Raw genomic sequence first — 19,393 nt, forward strand, 5'->3', positions numbered from 1 at the left:
CTACTTGCATACCCAACATTCCTGTGATACAAAATAGTTAAAAAAAAATACTATGTCAGAATTGGCACCTCTGTGCTCTGCTGCAACATTTTGAATTTCTTCACGGTCTGTGGTCAGCAAATAAAACACTAATTGGAATTAATTCATTTGAACTGACTATTAAAAGCAAATTAATTTGTCCTGCTTAGGTTTTGTGATTGTATGTTATTCAGTCAAATCAAAAATGCATTAGATTTGATCACTAATTAATAGAAGTATGTATCAGCAACAATCCTCTTGGCTTTTTATTCTCTATATCTCTATTCACTAACAGTGTATTCATGAACCTGTTGAACCAGGTTTGCTAATACTACATTGCAAACAGCTTTTTACTGAATCACGATTAAGTACACTCAGAACTGAAATTTCTTAAAGAGACAGTAAAAAATAAAAATAAAAGATTCTGTCCTCATTCACTCACTCAAGTCTGGACAAACATGTAAAATTGTCTTGATTTTTGTTAGATTTTTTAGTAAAATAATGATTAATTCCTGACTGGTTTTTGCTGCTTTTCTCATTACCTTTTAAGAGAAGAGAACTGAATCATCAATGGCAAAGTTGGACAGCCACAGTCCTCATTAATTCTCACTAAAGCCAGAACATTCTTCAAAATCAAAATTATTTGTGTGCAAAGTTGCTATTGTTTACTTACATGCCCACAATGCTAATGTTAACTTAAGGGGAAACACTGCAGGCAACACTTTTTTTTTTGGGCTTTTTGGTTTTACAAGTGTTTATTTTTTTCATATTAGTGGAAAGAAAACATCCAAGGGGTCACTGTTAAATGTTTATTTTATAGCACTTTATCTGTTTGTGTCAATCAATTTAATTTACAATACTTACATTTTCTCAAAAAAAAAAAAAAAAATGTTTCCTCCTACACTGAGCCATAAATGTACACTTGAGTAGCACCAGACACCAAACTTTGCATTTTTATTCCTGTCTATGTTCATATATAGTTTTGCTTGATCATATACAACACCCCCCCCCCCCCCATTTTGAAAAAATATATTGTTTCTGTCTATTCTATTTCCTGAATTATGGAGTGGCAGAATATTGTACTAGACTTTTAACCAAATTTAAACCAAACATTTAAGAAAACTTGCAATACACACACATATTTAGAAATATCCACCTTTAGCCCTAATAATTTTATATCTATATTTAGAGAACTGAAATGGATATTATTTACCGTGTCAATCGCGCTCTCTCTCTCTCTTTTATACTGTAAAGCCTGGTGGACTACATTTCCCATCATGCTTTGCTCTGATTGCGCCGCCCTTGCTGGGGCGCCCCGTGGCTCGCGTCAGTGTTGCGCAGATTCGGTTTGAACCGAAAGCGGATTGTGACCTTCCCTGGCGGCGGAGACCGGCAGGAGACCGAGCGAGGACCCATGTCAGCACTCCCGTCCACGACCCTCGCCACGGAGATGAACAGCAACTTAGCTGGAGATGAAATCGGGTAAGACACGGTGTGTTTACGTGACAGTGTTTGGATGTAAGTTCCAGCGGAGAAATATGCGCAGCGGGCCGCCCAGAGGACAGCAAGTCCCGGCGAAGCATCCTGCCGAGCACCGCAGCTCACTCTGGTGCTCCAATGATCTCCTTAAACTTGACAACAACATGTTACCAGTTAATTTAACTGATTGAATGCTTCAACAAAGAAGCTAAGAGATAGATTGACAGAAAAAGATGAGCTGTCAAACTGGAGGCTTGTGTCACTCTGTTTCTTATAAACAAACTGGAGTTTTTTGTCACTCTCTTTTTATAGTGTAAGTTTTATAAACACTTACATGTAGCTTTCTTTCATAGGTGACCACTGACCACAAAACCAGTCATAATAAGGGTCAGCTTTGTGAAATTGAGATTCATGCATCATCGGAAAGCTGAATAAATAAGCTTTCCATTGATGTTAGGACAGGATATTATTTGGCTGAGATGCAACTATTTGAAAACCTGGAATCTAATGGTGCTAAAAATCGAAATGTTCAGAAAATTGCATTTAAAATAGTCAAAATTAAGTTCTTAGCCATGCATGTTACTAAACAAAAATTAAGCGTTGATATATTTATGGTAGGAAGTGTACAGAATATCTTCATGGAACATGATCTTTACTTAATATGGTAATTTATTTTTAGGCATAATAGAAATATAGATAATTTTGACCCGTGCAATGTAATGTTGGCTATTGCTACTAATATACCCCTGCTACTTATGACTGTTTTTTTTGCTCCAGGGTTAAATATAGTAAGTTTTATAATCAAACTAGAGGCTTGTATGAGCTCTTCTTATCCTATAAGCTTACAATCACAAACTGGAGACTGCTATTTTTTAACTTATTAATAATCCTATTGGAGGATTCCATCTCTCTGACTTCTATACTATAATATTTATGGACCAGAAGATAAGCTCATGCATGGATGGTGTGACCCAGCCTGCAGTAGTTTACATCAGCCAGGTTGATTTGATAAACCGGCTCATGTCTGAGGTAATTTGAATGTATTGCTGGTTTCTGATTATGACCCGTTAGACCGCACAGATCAGTCTTTCAGTGCCAAGGGCAAACGTGTTTTCTCTCCTTCACCTTGGCTCATGTTCCTTTCCGAATGAATGCAAATGCATTGTGACGTTCCCTCATCTATGTGTTGCAGGAAGCTGTTTGTGGGTGGACTGGATTGGAGCACCACCCAGGGTGAGTGTTACAGTCCTATCAACCTTCATATAGATTTATACAGTAACATTAGTTGCTCTTAAATAATGCAAGTGTGAGCCTGTATCACTGTAGTGCATTTTTCATTGGAAGCACCGTCTTGTTTTGCATTGCCGGCTTGATGCACGCTATAATATTCTCCATAAACTCAGTGTAGAATCCAGGCTGTCACTCAGGGGCTGAGCTTGCCTTTTCAGTATGTGGTTGCAAGTAAAACAGCCGCTTGGATGCAAGCTCCAGAAATCGAATTAAGCCTGTATCAAATAGCATGCGTAAAATGCAATGAGGAAATCAATGGAAAATGATCTAATATTGTTCATGGTGTATGTATTTTTTTTTTTTAGCAAATGCATTTAATGAAAACAGGCTTCTGAATGCCCTGCAGTGCTAATGCAGATTTCTAATAACTGCCATAATAATGTGTAGGCAGATATAATATATCTATAATATATACAATACAGCTGCGCTGCATTAGGCTGTTGTGCATGTCAAAAACTTGAATATTACATTGGTTTTTAAGGTTGAGGGCAGTCATGCAAAACATTAATATATGGAATCTGGTTCCTAGTCTGGTTTGGCTCACTTCTGCCAGCCGTGAGAAGAGTTTACTCCAAAATGCTGTAAAGTTTGGATGTGAAATGTTTTTCCTCTTAGAATTGATAAATATTTTTGTGCTATCCTGACTGTACATTATATATGGTTTGTTTTTTAACAGACTTGCAATTCTACCAACCAGTTAAGAACCTGGATTCATCAAAAGTCAAGTTGTTGACATAATTAGTTCTTTCTGTGTTTCGTTAGAGACTTTGCGAAACTACTTTTGCCAGTATGGAGAGGTGGTGGATTGTGTCATCATGAAAGATAAAAGCACAAATCAGTCCAGGGGCTTTGGCTTTGTGAAGTTTAAAGACCCCAATTGCGTACGGACCGTCCTGGAGACCAAACCTCATAACCTGGACGGAAGAAATGTGAGGAGAATTGCTTATAATCCCATTTTGCCCAATCACGATCAATGCATCACATTTTAATGCTGACTTAAAAACATCCAAAGAATCCAGTGCTCTAATGGCATGCCGGTTTGAGTTTTACTGAAAAAGTGCCATCTGTTAATTCTCACAGATTGACCCAAAGCCTTGTACACCTCGAGGTATGCAGCCTGAGAAGACTCGGGCAAAAGAAGGCTGGGTAAGAACTTAAAAAAATGAAAAACGTGTTAAATTTTTTTATTCAAGTATGTTCATATGAGTCTGAAAACTGCATGATGTTTTTTTACTTTATTAAAGGGTCAGTTCACCAAAAAATTAAAATTTGCCCATGATTTACTCAACCTCAAGCCATTTTAGGTGTATATGACTTTCTTCTTTCAGACGATTCTTAGTTATATTAAAAACGTCCTGGCTTTTCCAATCTTTATAATGGCAGTGAATGGGTGTTGAGATTTAAAGCCCAAAAAAGTCTGTCTATCCAGCATAAAAAGTCATCTCTATCATAAGATAGATATTAAAGTTTCTAAAGTTTTAAATATGGTTAGTTTGCTTACAAAAATGCATTGCTTTGCTTCAAAAGGCCTTTTCATGAACAGCCCGGAGCCGTGTGGAGCACTTTTTATGATGGATGCATGCACTTTTTTGGGCTTAAAAATCTCAACACCCATTGAATGCCACTATAAAGCTTGGAAAGGCCAGGACATTTTTTTTAATCGGCTTTGTATTTGTTTAAAAAAAAATTATACTAACACTTAGAATGGCTTGAGGGGAAGAGTTAACCAATGGGTTAATTTACATTTTTGGGTGAACTATCATTGTCGAGTCTTTGTCTAACCTCTTGTGTGTGTGTGTGTGTGTTATAGAAAGGAAGCAAAAGTGACAGCAATAAATCTAAGAAGATATTTGTGGGTGGAATTCCTCATAATTGCGGTGAAGCTGAACTCAGGGATTATTTCAACAGATTTGGAGTGGTGAGATGGACACAGATGTAGAAATGTACCATTATTCTTTAATTAGGCATTATTTATGACTGAATAAATTCCATAAAGATGTTGTAATGATGTCAAAAGATGCACAAATGAGCATCTTTTTATAAATTTTACCTGACATTTTTACTTTAGTATTTTCAGATTTTGAATCCCTTGTTTTTAATACTTTATCACACCTTTGGACCCCACTGTATGTAATATGTTTTACATGCAATGCTTTTTCTTTGTCTGTTTCGTCCTTCGCGGGTCCTGTTCTTCCTTTTGAAGGTCACAGAGGTGGTAATGATCTATGACGCAGAGAAACAGAGGCCTCGAGGTAATCCACACATTCATATTTGCTCCCATTCAGTCTCTATCTCACCTCATGCACAAGACAAACTATTCTGACCCAAAGAGAAGAGAACATCACGCTGGCCATCCGCCCCTCTCATGTGTGTGATGCTTGGTTTGGTGTGTCTCAACTCTTGCATGATAGCAAGGCAAATCAGCAGCATCCACATGACACGCACACATTTGCATCAAACATGTTCAGTCGGTTCAGCGTCTTGCACATCTGCTTGTGCCTTAAAGGAGCAGTTCACTCCAAGATGAAAATAGTCTCTTTTTTTCACTCTATTCAAATCTGTGTTGTTAGTTTTTTCTGTGGAACACAAAAGGAGAAATTATAAAAGTTTTCTTTTTCATAACTGAACGTGAGTTGGTTTTTTGAATAGATGCTGCTAAATATTTATATTAGCGAGTAAGTGCTTAAAAAAGACTTCAAACATTGCTATTTAAAAGTGTTTTTTGGACAATAACAAGCGACATGCATTTAAGAAATGCTGTTTATAGTTGTATATCCCGCAAAAATCCTGTAACCAATTTCGTTATCAGCACAAAAAAACAAAACCCCAAAAAACATATTTTTTGTATGTTGCATGAAGTGGTAAGACTACTAATAAATGTAGGCTTTTTGGAGCTTGAGAAAGGTGGCTTACTACTATAGAAAGAGAATGTGAGGATTCTTCAAAACATTCCACTTTTGTGTTCTGTGGGAAAATGAAATAACAGGACAAGGAGTGTGTGAACTATCCCTTTAAGATATCAAAACAGCGTAATGCTGATGGCTGACACTTTTCAAGTTCAGTAGATCCACTGTTTTATTATCTAGCCAGTGCCTGTTTTCCATAACAGCACTATTCAGAGCAGCTGAAAACACACTGGCCATGGCGTGGTCCAGCTGAAGAACTAAATGAGAAACAGCCATCAAAATGACTGAAAATAAACTATTTCATTTTAAAATCCTATTTTACAGAAAGTTTTCTGTGCACTATTTGCATTCACTCAAAGCATGTCCTTCCATGTCTTCCTGTAAACTTAAATGCTTTTACTGTTCAGACTTAAATTGCTTTACACATTTCACTCTCGTTGGGTAACCGTGGAATAGTTTGTCATTTGTCTTATTAAATATCTTGAATCACTTTTCTGTTAACATTTAGATTTTTAAATAAGTTTTGTTTAATAATGAGCATTTACATTTGATTGATCTACGAGTGTTTATTGCAATGTAGTACATTTAAGTAAGCTCTTTCTATCTTTCTTTTTATGTCCCTGTTTTCCTTGTCTAAGTGTTTGAATGCATTAACGTTTTTCCTGAGATATGTCTGTTCTTTCTTGTAGGATACAGTACAGATAGTGGCACCACACAGATTAAGGCCTGGTGTGAAACACACTCAAGCCTGTTTCTCTGGTCTAAACATGGTTAATGCTTCAATTTGTGTCCTACTACAGGCAATGATCGTCATTGTGCTTTCACTAAAACGGACTAAAACACTTCCTGTTGAGAGATTCAGTGCATACACCATGTCAGATGTTTGCGTTTTACTCCTCATAAGAGAGTAATTGCACACCGTCTATATGTTAAAGTCAGGATTGTGTTTTCAGTGGCTTTATGGATGCAGGACTTTACAATGTCATCCAGCAGACTGTGTTTTGGATGTAAATGCAAATGGGAATGAATTTATAGACGCTGCTTTACAAAAAGTGCTGAGCATTACCATGCAATACTTTTAGCAACGCGAACCTGAAGTTGTGTCTCTAAAATCATCAAAGTATCGCTTGTGCAAATTCACCGCTCAGATTAAGTTCAGCTGCAGTCCAGCGGCTGGATGACTAATATTTCCAGACGGCGCAACAACTAGTCACTTTTGATAAAAAGAGACAAATTAATCGACTTTTAAAAACTTTCTTCTTTAATGAAACCAGGCCTGGTGATAAGGGGCACGTTGAGTATATTTAGTCCTCATTTAAACAGATGGTTCTGCTCCACATAGTGTACGAATTCTCAGATCTCTTCAGTCTCAAAGGACGTGCAATCGGAATCAGGTTAGATCCCAAAGTGGAGATTCTCGCAGCCCAGTTCTGCCACGGATATCTGATCTGACGGAAACTAGTTCACACTGGTGGATCTGGCGCAGCTAAACTCAGCTGCTGCTGGAGGATTGTGCTCGGTCTTATCGCTTAAGTGACTGCGTGACCCCTGCACGCATGGGTGCACACGCTTGCGTCTTTTCCGTTGTCCTCGAGCCTCCGAGCAGATCTATGAAATTGAGCTTTAACCATGCTTACGCCACACGAGAAACTAGGCTGCATTCAATGTTTCACAGATATCCTTATATCCTTGTGGTGCTCTTTGTTCTCTTGGCTTGCCCAAAGTACTATAGCATTTTGGGAAGCTTTGAGAAAAACCAGTTAAACATTGTAGTTGTAATGATCATTCTTGTTATGCATTGATGATTGTGGTTGCTGCTCGCATTTGTTGTGTAAGATTGGGGTGGTGATGAAAATGAGGTTCGGATGAAACTTAAAAGGCAGAAAATAAAAAATCAAACCCATAATTTGACAAAGATCCGGCTTAATAGCATTAAGGTTGCGTAAAACCTGACTTCAGTTATCGAATGCCGTCTACGGCTGTTACTCATTAAACACGTTCAAGGTTAAAGTATTAAAGAGAGCAGAATTACACGTATCGCTTCTGTCCTTTCGGGCCTCCACCTGTGACCTTTCCTGGTGACTCGGGCCGTGATGTCATCTGAACCTCAGGTACCCCCCCACCCCATCCCTCTTATGTTCTTCTAGCTGATCTGTCCCAACACCCTGCTGCTCTGTTGACTTTTGGTCGTTGGCTAGGTTTTGGATTTATAACTTTCGAGGCCGAACAATCAGTGGACCAGGCTGTCAACATGCATTTTCACGACATCATGGGCAAAAAAGTGTGTAGTTGTAGTTTTATTTTCCCCTACAACAGAAACTAAAGCTTGGGCGACCAAACATACGCTTAAACTAATAGCTAGAAATTTGACATTTAACATGTAAAGAGTGCGTTTCTCATTAATGAAAACATTATTTCTCTCCCAATGTGGGAAAAGTTTGGGAAAGTCTGTGTTTGTTACGTTTTATGTATTTTTACTTCCATGTTAGTCGCTCAAGGCTTAGTTCATTTGGACCGCTCCTTTAGGTGACGTGATGCTGTATAAAGTGATTAATTATTAAAATAAAGTGAGCTTTTAGAAATACATTGTACCATTGTATATAAATGCTAAGTGAACTTTAAAGCATATCAGCACTCACCTAAAGAACCGGTTGGTTTCCTTTTTTTATTTAATTTTTTTTTATTCAGGTTGCTACTGTCAGGTCACTTACTATTTGAGTTCTATATTTTCCCAGAAGGCAAAGAGAAATCTTAATTAAGTGACCTCAATATTCGAATCTCCATACTGTGTCTGTTAGTCTACTCCAAACGGGCTTTGGGCGGGGAGCAGATGCCTCTGTGGCGTAAGATTATTGTCTGATACCTAGGTGTATTAGTCTGTTTCTTGGGATAGCGCAAGACTGAACACGTCGCATGACGTGTTATCTCACCTCACCAGCTCCACTTCGTAAAATATCACTCCCAGTGTGGCCGGTTTGTAGTTTTTGAAAATGCATCACTGGAGTTTTGACTAATTGCCTCACGCAGACCCAGAATGCAGAGAGGTGTGTCTTTAGATTTGGTTTCATTGCTCCGTCATGACTGCAGTGTGCTGATTTAAAGTGAAGTGCGTTCGAGACTCCAGAATAGCTCTGTAGTGTTTGTCCTACATTGAGTTTGTTCTCGCCCACCGACGTTCTCCTTGACTCTGGTCTGTGTTCCTGAAGGAATCAGGTACTGAGGTACCTGTGCTATTGTTCTTCACATGACATTATTTCATTGGGGCTTTAAGGGAGGTGGGGGCCATATGTTATAAAATTAGAAACTGGAGCATATCAAACTGTGTACCAAATCCCAGCTCTACTGTTGGATGCGAAGACTTGCGCGAGGCCTCCCATCACTCGATGCCCGCGGGAGTGTGTGTTGCCGATGCGAGGGTTGCAGACCACTCGCTCAAACTGATACCTAATTAGGTCGACAGTGAGAGAGGAGGAGAGAGTCGTTACATTTATGCTGCTTTCCCACGGAAAAATATCGCTTCTCGCTCTTGACGCAAGGTGACCCCAATAACTCACCCCCTTTAGAGTCTCACGTCTATTTCTGGATCTCCACTTTAACTGGAGTGAAACTTCCCTGTGTGTGTGTGTGTGTTAAACCACGTTTGTCCATTTTTTTTTACTGAGTGGCAGGTAATAGAATGTCATTAACCAAATTGGAAAATTATATAATTAGAGGTAATTGCTTAGGGAAGCATTACTTATCAAATCGTATTTTAATCCTGATCACGATTTTTATTAAGCATTGTTATTTACAATATTTGCCTGTTGGCGACTTATCCTGATAACATTTTATTTTAAATTGGCATACGAGTAGTCTTGCATTGGTAACACGCTTTCAAAAGTTTAAATCCCCCAAGCTTTTTTCATAAATCAATGCATTTTCTACTTTAGAGGTTTAAAAAATGAGGATTGAAATATTTTCTAAATGCATATTATTGATCATAATGTGTAGGGATGGGTGATATACCTGTAGGCACAATTAAAGGGTTAGTTCATCCAAAAATGAAAATTCTGTCATTAATTACTCATCTTTATCTCGTTCTAAAACCGTAAAACCTTCGGTCATTTTTGGAACAGAAATTAAGATCATTTTGATCAAATCTGAGAGCTCTCCGCAGACAGCAATGTAACTGAACAACTGAGATCTGCTTCCATCCAACCAACGACCAACGTATTATTATACATGCATGTCATAATTTGTTACTTCTACCATTAAATTGCAATTTCAATAGTTAGTCCCAAGACCAGAACATTGTAGAGTCTCTAGGGTGGGATCTTTTGATTAGGCCCTGTAAGCATCCACATTAACATGCACTAAAACACTAAGAAAACGCCATTTTTGCCTGCCAATGTTCTGCAGAAAATCTATATTAATTTCATGTTTGACACAGTATGAAGATTCCTCTCTTATTAGAATTTGATCTCTCCATTTTTATTATCTGCATGTTAATTATTTGGTACAACTAGATTATCATACATTTAAACATCATTGACCCTTATATTTCTGTTGTCGTATCTAAACTGAAGTTCTTAAGCATTAGCCAGGGGGAGGTAAGTCTTAATTTTCTATCAGCAGTTTATAAACACGTAAAAGAGCTGAGATGTAGGATATATGAAGGGACGGTGTTTCCCAGGTACGTCTGTGGTCATGCAAATTAATATTAATTCACAAATTTACGCAGGAATCTACCTGCTTGATCTGACCTATAGACTTTTAGCCAACATAAATGTCCCTTTCATACCCAAGTACCTCCGAAACATTGGTTTAAATAGTTATCCAAGAGAAGAGACCAAGTATATTCCATTCCATATGGACTACGGTCATGTATTTGGCCTAAGTAATAGTATTATTTATAAGGTGAGGGCTAAAGTTTCTGATAGGTGAGTGGGGGAGGTAGGCAGTATGTTAATTCACCTCTCGCTAGTTACGACCTCTTGTCCTTTGTGCAGGTTGAAGTGAAGAAGGCGGAGCCACGGGACAGCAAAGCTCCCGCCCCCGGTCTGCTGGGAGCCAATCAGTGGGGGCCCCGAGCCATCTTAAGCGCAGCCAATGGCTGGGCAGCACAAGCAGCTCCGAGCTGGCAGCAGAGCTATGGGCCTCAGGGTGAGTGACACGTTGGGCCAGAACACAGCGGGAGCGTAACGCATCCCAACCTGAAAAATGAGCCTAAGAGCCAACTGGTATCAGTCACACTTTGCTTTGCCGTTTGTGCCATCTGGCTAAACCACACTGGGTGTGTGTGTGTATGTGTGTGTGTGTGGGGGGGGGGTGTTTTCATGTAAATCTCGCCCAAAATAAACCTGCTCTGCCTGGCGTGAATCCAGAAATACAACATGTTCTGGCTTCGCCCCACAGTTTTGATTCAGTTTGTAATTTCATTGCGTGTTGGTTTTGAGTTAAAATGTGTGTGTGTTTTTTTTGTTCCAGGTGTTTGGGTGTCTACAGGTCAACCTCTTGGTATGTTTTGTTTTATTATTTGGCATTTGAACTATCACTAAAAGTCCTTTTCCCACCATTTCCCTGAATATTTACACTGTTGTTCAAAAGTTTGAAAAAAAAGAATTGCTTTGCAATAACTGTGTTCTATTTTAGTATATATATATATATATATATATATATATATATATATATATATATATATATATATATATATATATATATATATATATATATATATATATATATATATTATATATATATATATATAATTTTTTTTTTTATTATTGTTCTGATTCAAAGGAATAGCATTTAAGTATAAATCTTTTGTAATGTTGTACATTCCTGTCGTTTTTGATCAATTTAATGCAGTTTTTCTGAACAAGCTTATTAATTTCTTTATGATATTATAAAATATTATATTAATTAATATTTAATTAATTAATAAACTGGACCCAAACTTTTGAATGTTGAAAATAAATAAATAAATAACACAAACACACACACACACACACACACACACATAAATACATATATAAAGAGTAAATTTGCAAGAACAGATAACGTTTTATTGTGTTTGTATTTTAAAGTTGTTTTTACCTAATCAAAATAACCCAACTGCAGTTTGATTGAGATAAATTGAAATGCACAATGAATAAAATGTGATTTATCTAGCAGTTATCTGTTTTTACAAATAAACTCTTCATATATAGACATATATTTGATAATTTAAAATAATGAATATTTTGTTGTCATACATATAATTTATATTCATATATTATAAAATATTTATTATTTAATTAATATTCTACATATAATGTTTATATGGTGAATAATGTATCAGTGGAATTACACTGCATAAAGTTTGGTATTTGGTGTGCATAGTTAATTTTATAAATATATTATACTTGTTCAGTTGCATTGGACTTGATGAGTGAGTTTTGACTAAAGTGTGATGTGTGTGAACTCCTGCTGTGTTTCAGCTGGGTATGGACCTCCTTTAACTGCTGGCCGTGGGGTACCCACACAACCTCCTTCTCCATTTAATGCATTTCTAGTTGCAGCACCTACAGGGGGATTCGGGGCACCTCAGGGATACCCCCAGCAGGGCTTTAGCGCGCAACCTCAGTTTGGTAAGTGAACAGTTCCTATATTTTTTGCAGTGGCATTTCTATATATGACCCAAAGACTCTGCTCAACCATGTGATATATATATATATATATATATATATATATATATATATATATATATATATATATATATATATATTCCTGCATTATTTTCTTTTCTTTTTCAACATAGGATATAGTTTTGGAACACCTCAAGGTGACCAGTTTGTAGCACAGGGAATGCCGCCCCCTCCCGCCACGCCGGGTGCAGGGCCTTTAGGTTTTGCCCCTGCGACGACTCCCTCTCAGGACCTGAGCAAAGCCACCCCAGCACAGCCAGACTTCTCCTATAGCCAGTATGGTAAGAGCACACTAAACCTCGGCACCAAACCACTGCAGATGTGCTTCCTGTTCACACGGCTGAACGGGCATGATGACATCACATACACACGCTTCCACACAGACCTTCAGTTTATTTACCCTCAATGAAGATGCTATAATGCAGTCTGTGGAGGTTTATCCAGTGGTATGTGTGAATTAGATCATCCTGTACTGCAATGCTGCTTTTGACCAGATGACGCTTCATCCTAACGCAGACGGGGATTTTCATCTGTAGATGTCTCAGCGTTTGATGGTGGGGGTGCCAATGAGAAAAAGTTGCATGCGAGATTTAATGACTGACTTTAGACTTTCATCAAGCGTAAGATAAGATATACAAAGACGCCTCTTGGTGCAGGTGCAGTCACAGTACAGAAATCTAGAGCATCCATTAGACTAGAAAGTAGAGCTGACCCTACAGAAATAGCCATAGACCCCTATTTCATAGAAGCGGCTAGAGCTAAAAGCATCTGGAGGTCGCTGAGATGTGGAACGCAGTGCGTTTTAGCGGTGAAGCTGCTTTTACTGTAGCAATTATTACCACAACGAACCTCTAACCCCAAGTATTATAACTAGTCACATTTTTCATTAAAATTCTGTCATCGTTTACTCAGTAGAAACTTCATTGCATTCCAAACCCGGCAGAAGCCAAAAGAAGATATTCTGGAGTATATTGGTGACCAAAAACAGCTGTTTTGTATAAAAACACCTTTGGGAATTTCTCTTAATATCTTCTTTTACGTTCCATACAGATTTGGAATGACATGAATGTTAATAAACGATGACAGAATTTTCATTTTGGGTTGAACAGATCTAGGCACAGAGAATCAGCCATAACACTCTAGCAATCACTCAGAAAAACCATTTAAAACACTTCAGCAACTACATACTTAAGAAACCACCAAGCGATATGGGCGATATGACCAAAATCTTATATCGAAAGAATAAAAACTTTTATTTCCTTCATTGTATGAATTAAAATATATTCTTATTAAAGCTACCCAAGTGATTGTCAAGAGCAGTGAGAGATCCTCTCTTTTCTTGTTTGACTAATGTGAATCACAGACGGCAGGGATATTAGACTGCTGTCACTTTAAGAGCTACCCGGATCCAATATACTGTTATCCGTTTTCTTTCTCAGCTGTTTGATTTCACTTAAGACCTAAAGTATTGTGTTTATGTAGAATGACGGAGAAAATTTTGTCATTAATCATTTTACCCCCATTTCGTTCCAAACCCTTAAAATATTGAAAGTTATTTTGGATGAAAACTGGGAGGCTTGTGACTGTCCCATTGACTGCCAAGTAAAATACAGTGTCAAGGTCCAGAAAAGTATGAAAAGCATCGTCAGAATAGTCCAGCTGCCATCAGTGGTTCAGCCGTAATGTTATGAAGTGACGACAATACTTTTTGTCCGCGAATAAAACCAAAACAACAACTTTATTCAAGAATTCTGTGCCACTTCACATCAGAGTATAGCGCCATTTTTGTGTATTTACGCTTGTATATTTACACCTTGCTTTGGAATATAACAGTGAATCTGTGCAGTGCGGCTGACGCAGAAGAGCGTACGCTGCCTGCGTATAGCGTCATAATGTTACAGTTGAACCACTGATGGCAGATCAACTATTCTGATGATGCTTTTCATACTTTTCTGGACCTTGACACTGTGTTTTACTTCCCAACTAAGCCTCCCGTTTTTCATCCATAATATCTTAAATTGTGTTTTGAAGAAGAACTAAGCTCCTAAGGGTTTGGAACGACATTGGGGTAAGTGATTAATGTCAAAATTTTCATTTTGGGCTTGAGTATCCCTTTAACCATTAAACCAAAACTGCTCAGAAAGTCTCTCAGACAGCGCTTGTATATGGCGAAATTAGTTCTCTTTCGCTTCTGATTGCACTTCAACAGTTTAAAATCACTTGTTTTTAAACCGCAATGCTTAAAAAGCATGCAAAATATACATTTTCATGCTTCACGTGAATGTGTAAACACGATAGAGATGATAGTCCGAAATCTCTACCAGTGGACAAATTTCTACTGGTTAATTGTGTCTGAGTATATCACCCACCCTTGTCTGAGAGGTAAATGTGCGGCTCTACACCAGAATCAATGGTGAAATTATCAGGTCATTTGGGCGTAACAAACATAGCAATCGTTTTAAAACAATGTTATTCCAGAACGATCAAGGATAAAGTCTTCGAACCCGGTTTAGACCCATCTTTTTTTTGTGCTGTACATAAAGTGCTGTTAGCATGGGGTCAGGCCGTCTGTGTGGGCTGGATGTATGTATGGGTGGTCTCATCGGCTGCTGTGTGTCACGCCTACGCTTTGCTTTCATTCATCAGCACCTCGATGGCTGAGCAGCCTGATAAACATGCTCATTTAGAAACAGTGCGGGGCCGATCCATCCACATGTTCTGTTCATGAGCCCTGAGGGCAGGAGAGGGCAGGGTTCACCTGGGTAGGAGCTGTAAGGTAGAGGTTAAGTCAGACTCTCTTTGGGTCGAGTCAACCTGGTCTCCTCATCTCCCTGCTAGGCTTGGGTAACTATCCTCAGGACCCCTCTGCCTACGGACCAACGCGTCCTTCTCACACTTATGTACAGGAAGAGCAGGGATATAGCGCAGGTAGGTGAGCAACTGCATACTACAATCACTTAAACCCAATAAACCAAACATCAGCCTGTGGACCCATAATGCTTCGGTTCTGTTACATGCATCCCATGTACAATATGCATATGCCGTGTGCATATTCTACATCAGTCTCTTCAGTTTTTAATGGGATATACTAAAGTACAGCTACATGTCATTCAGAGAGCCTCAAAAGATGCATGTTTGAATGAAATACAATAAACTCAATAAACTTTAGATCGGATTCTCTCAGTATTGTAACTCGTATGGCTTGTAGCTGTAGTTTATTGTATGAACAAAACTGACGGCTTGCTTCAGATGTTCTTTTTCCCATCATTGCATTGCTTTGCTGCCAAAAGGATGATCTAATATTGTCTCTGCTGGGTTTTCTGTGGATTTTGTGCCCCTCACGCAGCGTGTGACAAACACGGCTGAACAAATCTGCGGATTCGGCGACCGCTGGCAATTCGATTCTTTACTCGACTCTTAAAAGTTATCCATTTCTCTCAATTTGTGTTCCCGTAGTCTAATGTTTCACTTTCATCTAGAGACTTTGGAATAAACTCTGTCCAAAATGCATTTCTGCCGTTTGTGTTTGAATTTTTCCAGACTGCTTTAAATGTTTTCATGACCTGTTTGTCATCATACTTTTGTTTGTAGCTGTTTACTATTTGGTTAATTATGTTTTGAGTCTTTCTTTTATAGATGCATTGGACATACTTTGGCCACATACACACTGAAAAGCTGCTTTTAAGAGTGAAGTCTCTTCATTATTGGTCTGTGTGTGTACAGAATTGACGTTGTGGATCACCACAGTAAAAAGAAAAATAGATGCCAACAGTTTAATCTGCTTGTGTTACACATTTCCAACCAAAGTAATATTAGCAAGATCTATAACCGCAAGGAAATAAGTAAACCACTAATTTTTCAGGAGTGAATTTGTTTGTAGAATTCTAAAATATCCAAAATATACTTACATATACAATTAAACTTACATTACAAACAGTTAAAGCTGAGCACATTACAATTTCAAACCTTGTCCAATTTCTCTATAGAAGTTATTACTGATAAAAATGTCTGTGTACTACTTTAAAACTAGAGTTGTGTGTATCTCTCAACCCCACAAACAATCTGCTCTCAATATTTAAGCACTAGTTCCTGTTGGAAACATGCAAATAAGACCACTTGTCTGAGCAACTCAATCAAATCCCAGTTTAATTACCTTTTCAAAGTTCAAATCATTCTTTATAAATCGGATAGTTCCAGTCCTTGATTCTGATTGGTTGAGCCAAGTTCAAAGCTGTTGTTAATTACTCTACAAACACACACCTTTGTTTACATTTGTGTGTTGCTCAGCAACCACTTTGTTGGAACCACAACCGTTTCTGAGGAATTTGTTTGATGGAAGAATGTTTTTATTAAGATAATTACTATTTATTTGCTATTTTGTGAAACCTTACTACGTATATAGAATAACAGTTCTTTTTTTAAAGCAATAACCCCCGTGAAGCCGTGGTTTACAGTGAATTTATAACAGCTATAGGAGGTTTTCTGCTTTGCATCCTGCCTAAAAACACTTTGTAATTACTGCTTTAATATACCACAAGCCCATAACCAATGTTCTCCAAAAGCAGGATAGGATTGTAACGACTTTGATAATAAAAATGTGAAATCTATTTGAATTCCACTAAGAATATCTATTTTTAAAAGCAGGACTGTAACCACAATAGACGATAAGGGGTCACTACCAATAATTATAAATTCTAAATTGTCCACACAGTATTTGATATTTTTAACAGTATTTGACAAAAAGTTTCAACCGTTACAGTTGTAGGCTGGCCAGTGGTCTAAGAGTTTTTACTGTTAATAATAACAGAGTAAATTAAAGCACGATGCTTCAGATTTTAATGTTGAGGCAAGATATAAGTAGCTAAACACGTAGTATTTGACAACTGTTTGACAAATCTTCACGAGCAATTTTGCATTTAAAACATAGGCTATTATTTTCATGATTGATGTAATTTATAATCAAATGTGGTGAAACAAGAAGCGTATGTAGCCATACAAAAAAGATTAAATAGGTGCATAATAAAAAAACAAACAGCTCTGATTACTAAAATCAGTAATGACCAGATTAACTAGTAATAATGATTACTAAAAAAATCTTGTTCTTTTTCTCATACCCCTTAAATCCATTTCAAGCCTGTATTTATATAAATTTGTTAAATAACAGTCTTTAAAAAAAGTTACCCCTAATGTTCAAGTAGAAAGTCAAAGATCATCGAAAAAGACTACTTTTGACCACCCTAAAAATTGATCACGTTTTATTGCGGCTACAGTGATAAATTTGGACAATTTTGTAGAATTAATAGTTATTAATCAGTTAAAGGGATAGTTCACCCAAAAATCTAATTGCTGTACCAAACAGTTAACAGTAGCTATTGACTCAAATGGTGTTTTTTTTCTCTCTAATGGAAGTCAATGGGTACCGTCAAATGCATGGTTACCAAAATGTTTCTAAATATCTTCTTTCGTGTTCAGTAGGATAAAGAAACTCATACAGGCTTGTAACAACTTCAGGGTGAGTAAATAATGACTATTTTATTTTGGGTGAACTGTCCCTTTAAGGAAACAGACTTATACCATGAAAGTTAATTTTTCATTGAGACACATCAGTGCAAAAAAATCATGTCACATGCACTATGCAAAAACCAAACTACACTTTAGACTTAAGAGAAGTGTCAACCGTATTTAGCTGCGGTGTGTACGTGGCCTTTGTCTCGAGAAGTGAAAAATCAAGTAAATGCAATCAAATGCTGAGGGGTTACAAGAAAGCCCGGTCGCATACTGACGCTTCCAAGTTTACTGGTGTTTAATATCACGTCCCATGTTTTCATGTCTGTTGAGACAGGTTATGGGCAAGACCTGAGTGCTTTTGGTCATAGCTTTGCAGACCCCAGCCAGCAAACTGCCTCGTACGCCGCAGCCCCCTCCGCACCCTCGTCAGGAGCCCAGCCGGCCCCCAGCAGCTTCGGACGAGGACAGAACCACAATGTACAGGGCTTCCATCCCTACCGGCGCTGAGCTGCTCTCCCAACCCCAATGCAATACACATCGTCAGGGATACAGACGTTTTGAGCACGAGAACTGGATTCGGGAGCAAATAAAAGGGGTTTTATTGTGTGTAATTTGTGAACAGGGGCTCTACTCTGATAATAGGAGCCCACTACTCTTCTATATTTTGTAGTAGGACTGAACTACTGAAGTATTTAGCAATAGATTCAGATCGTCTGGTCAACCATCAGCACAGAACAGATGCACCAGACGTCAGCGACAGGGTCTCCCAATTATTCAGCTTTAATTATGTTAGTGGGGAAATGTTTTTATTTTCAATTTTGTGGATTTTGTTTACTCTATGAGACTTTTACCATTTTATTTAAGTTTGAAATAGATTACAAATGTGTATTATACACCTAAACTGTGCAATTTTTTAAAGAATTTTGTACTAATATATGTGCGCTTTTCTTGTTTTCTTTTTTTATTTAAGGATGTAGACTTCCCTCAGGTGGCTGTTGGTGCACTTTGCACTTATGCAAAAAAGACAAAAAAACACAAAAATGAGAGTTTATTTGAAATAAATGATTTAAATAAAACGTGTTGTGCAGATTCATTGAGGGGATGTTTTAATTGCTTTTCAATTTACACGAATGCAAGACTTTCCATCTGTCAGTTTCAACATGCACTTGTCAAATATTAAAAGAAGTGCAATGTCCACGGTTTTGTATGGTATGTCGTCATCCCAGTATTATATTACTGTAAATATATTACAGTTCACATTTAACATTTCCTGGATGTATGAGGTGTTTTAAACTCCTTTTTTTGGGTTTACTAGGTTTGCAGCATTAAATATATTTCATGTAGTCTTAAAATATGAGGTTATAAAAGCTGAATGCATAATAACTATTGTTTTAATATTAATAGTTTAGAGAGTAGCATGGGCACAGGGCATCAATTTCCAAAAGGATTTTATGTTAACAACATATAATATTTATATATATGTATTTTTAGATTTTCATCAAGGCAAATGTAATGAATATGTTTATA

The 19,393-nt window shown here is 37.6% G+C and overlaps 1 protein-coding gene across 5 annotated transcripts; it reads left to right on the forward strand.

Moving 5' to 3' along the window:
* The first annotated feature begins 1,336 nt into the window (after window positions 1-1,336).
* Window positions 1,337-18,959, forward strand: LOC113110739 (DAZ-associated protein 1). 5 transcript variants are annotated; one of them, XM_026274892.1, is made up of 13 exons: window positions 1,337-1,500; window positions 2,690-2,730; window positions 3,550-3,716; window positions 3,868-3,933; window positions 4,598-4,705; window positions 4,991-5,039; window positions 7,841-7,974; window positions 10,682-10,835; window positions 11,160-11,189; window positions 12,152-12,301; window positions 12,472-12,639; window positions 15,197-15,286; window positions 18,201-18,959. In XM_026274892.1, the coding sequence occupies exons 1-13, from the start codon at window positions 1,433-1,435 to the stop codon at window positions 18,371-18,373; spliced, it is 1,398 nt and encodes a 465-aa protein (XP_026130677.1). In that variant the 5' UTR covers window positions 1,337-1,432; the 3' UTR covers window positions 18,374-18,959. The 5 variants fall into 5 exon arrangements, with proteins under 5 accessions (XP_026130677.1, XP_026130678.1, XP_026130681.1 ...); XM_026274893.1 differs by having other exon boundaries at window positions 7,892-7,974; XM_026274896.1 differs by lacking the exon at window positions 15,197-15,286 and having other exon boundaries at window positions 18,197-18,959.
* The last annotated feature ends 434 nt before the right edge of the window (window positions 18,960-19,393 follow it).

This window comes from Carassius auratus, chromosome 11, assembly GCF_003368295.1.
Source record: "Carassius auratus strain Wakin chromosome 11, ASM336829v1, whole genome shotgun sequence".
NCBI classification, from domain to species: Eukaryota; Metazoa; Chordata; class Actinopteri; order Cypriniformes; family Cyprinidae; genus Carassius; species Carassius auratus.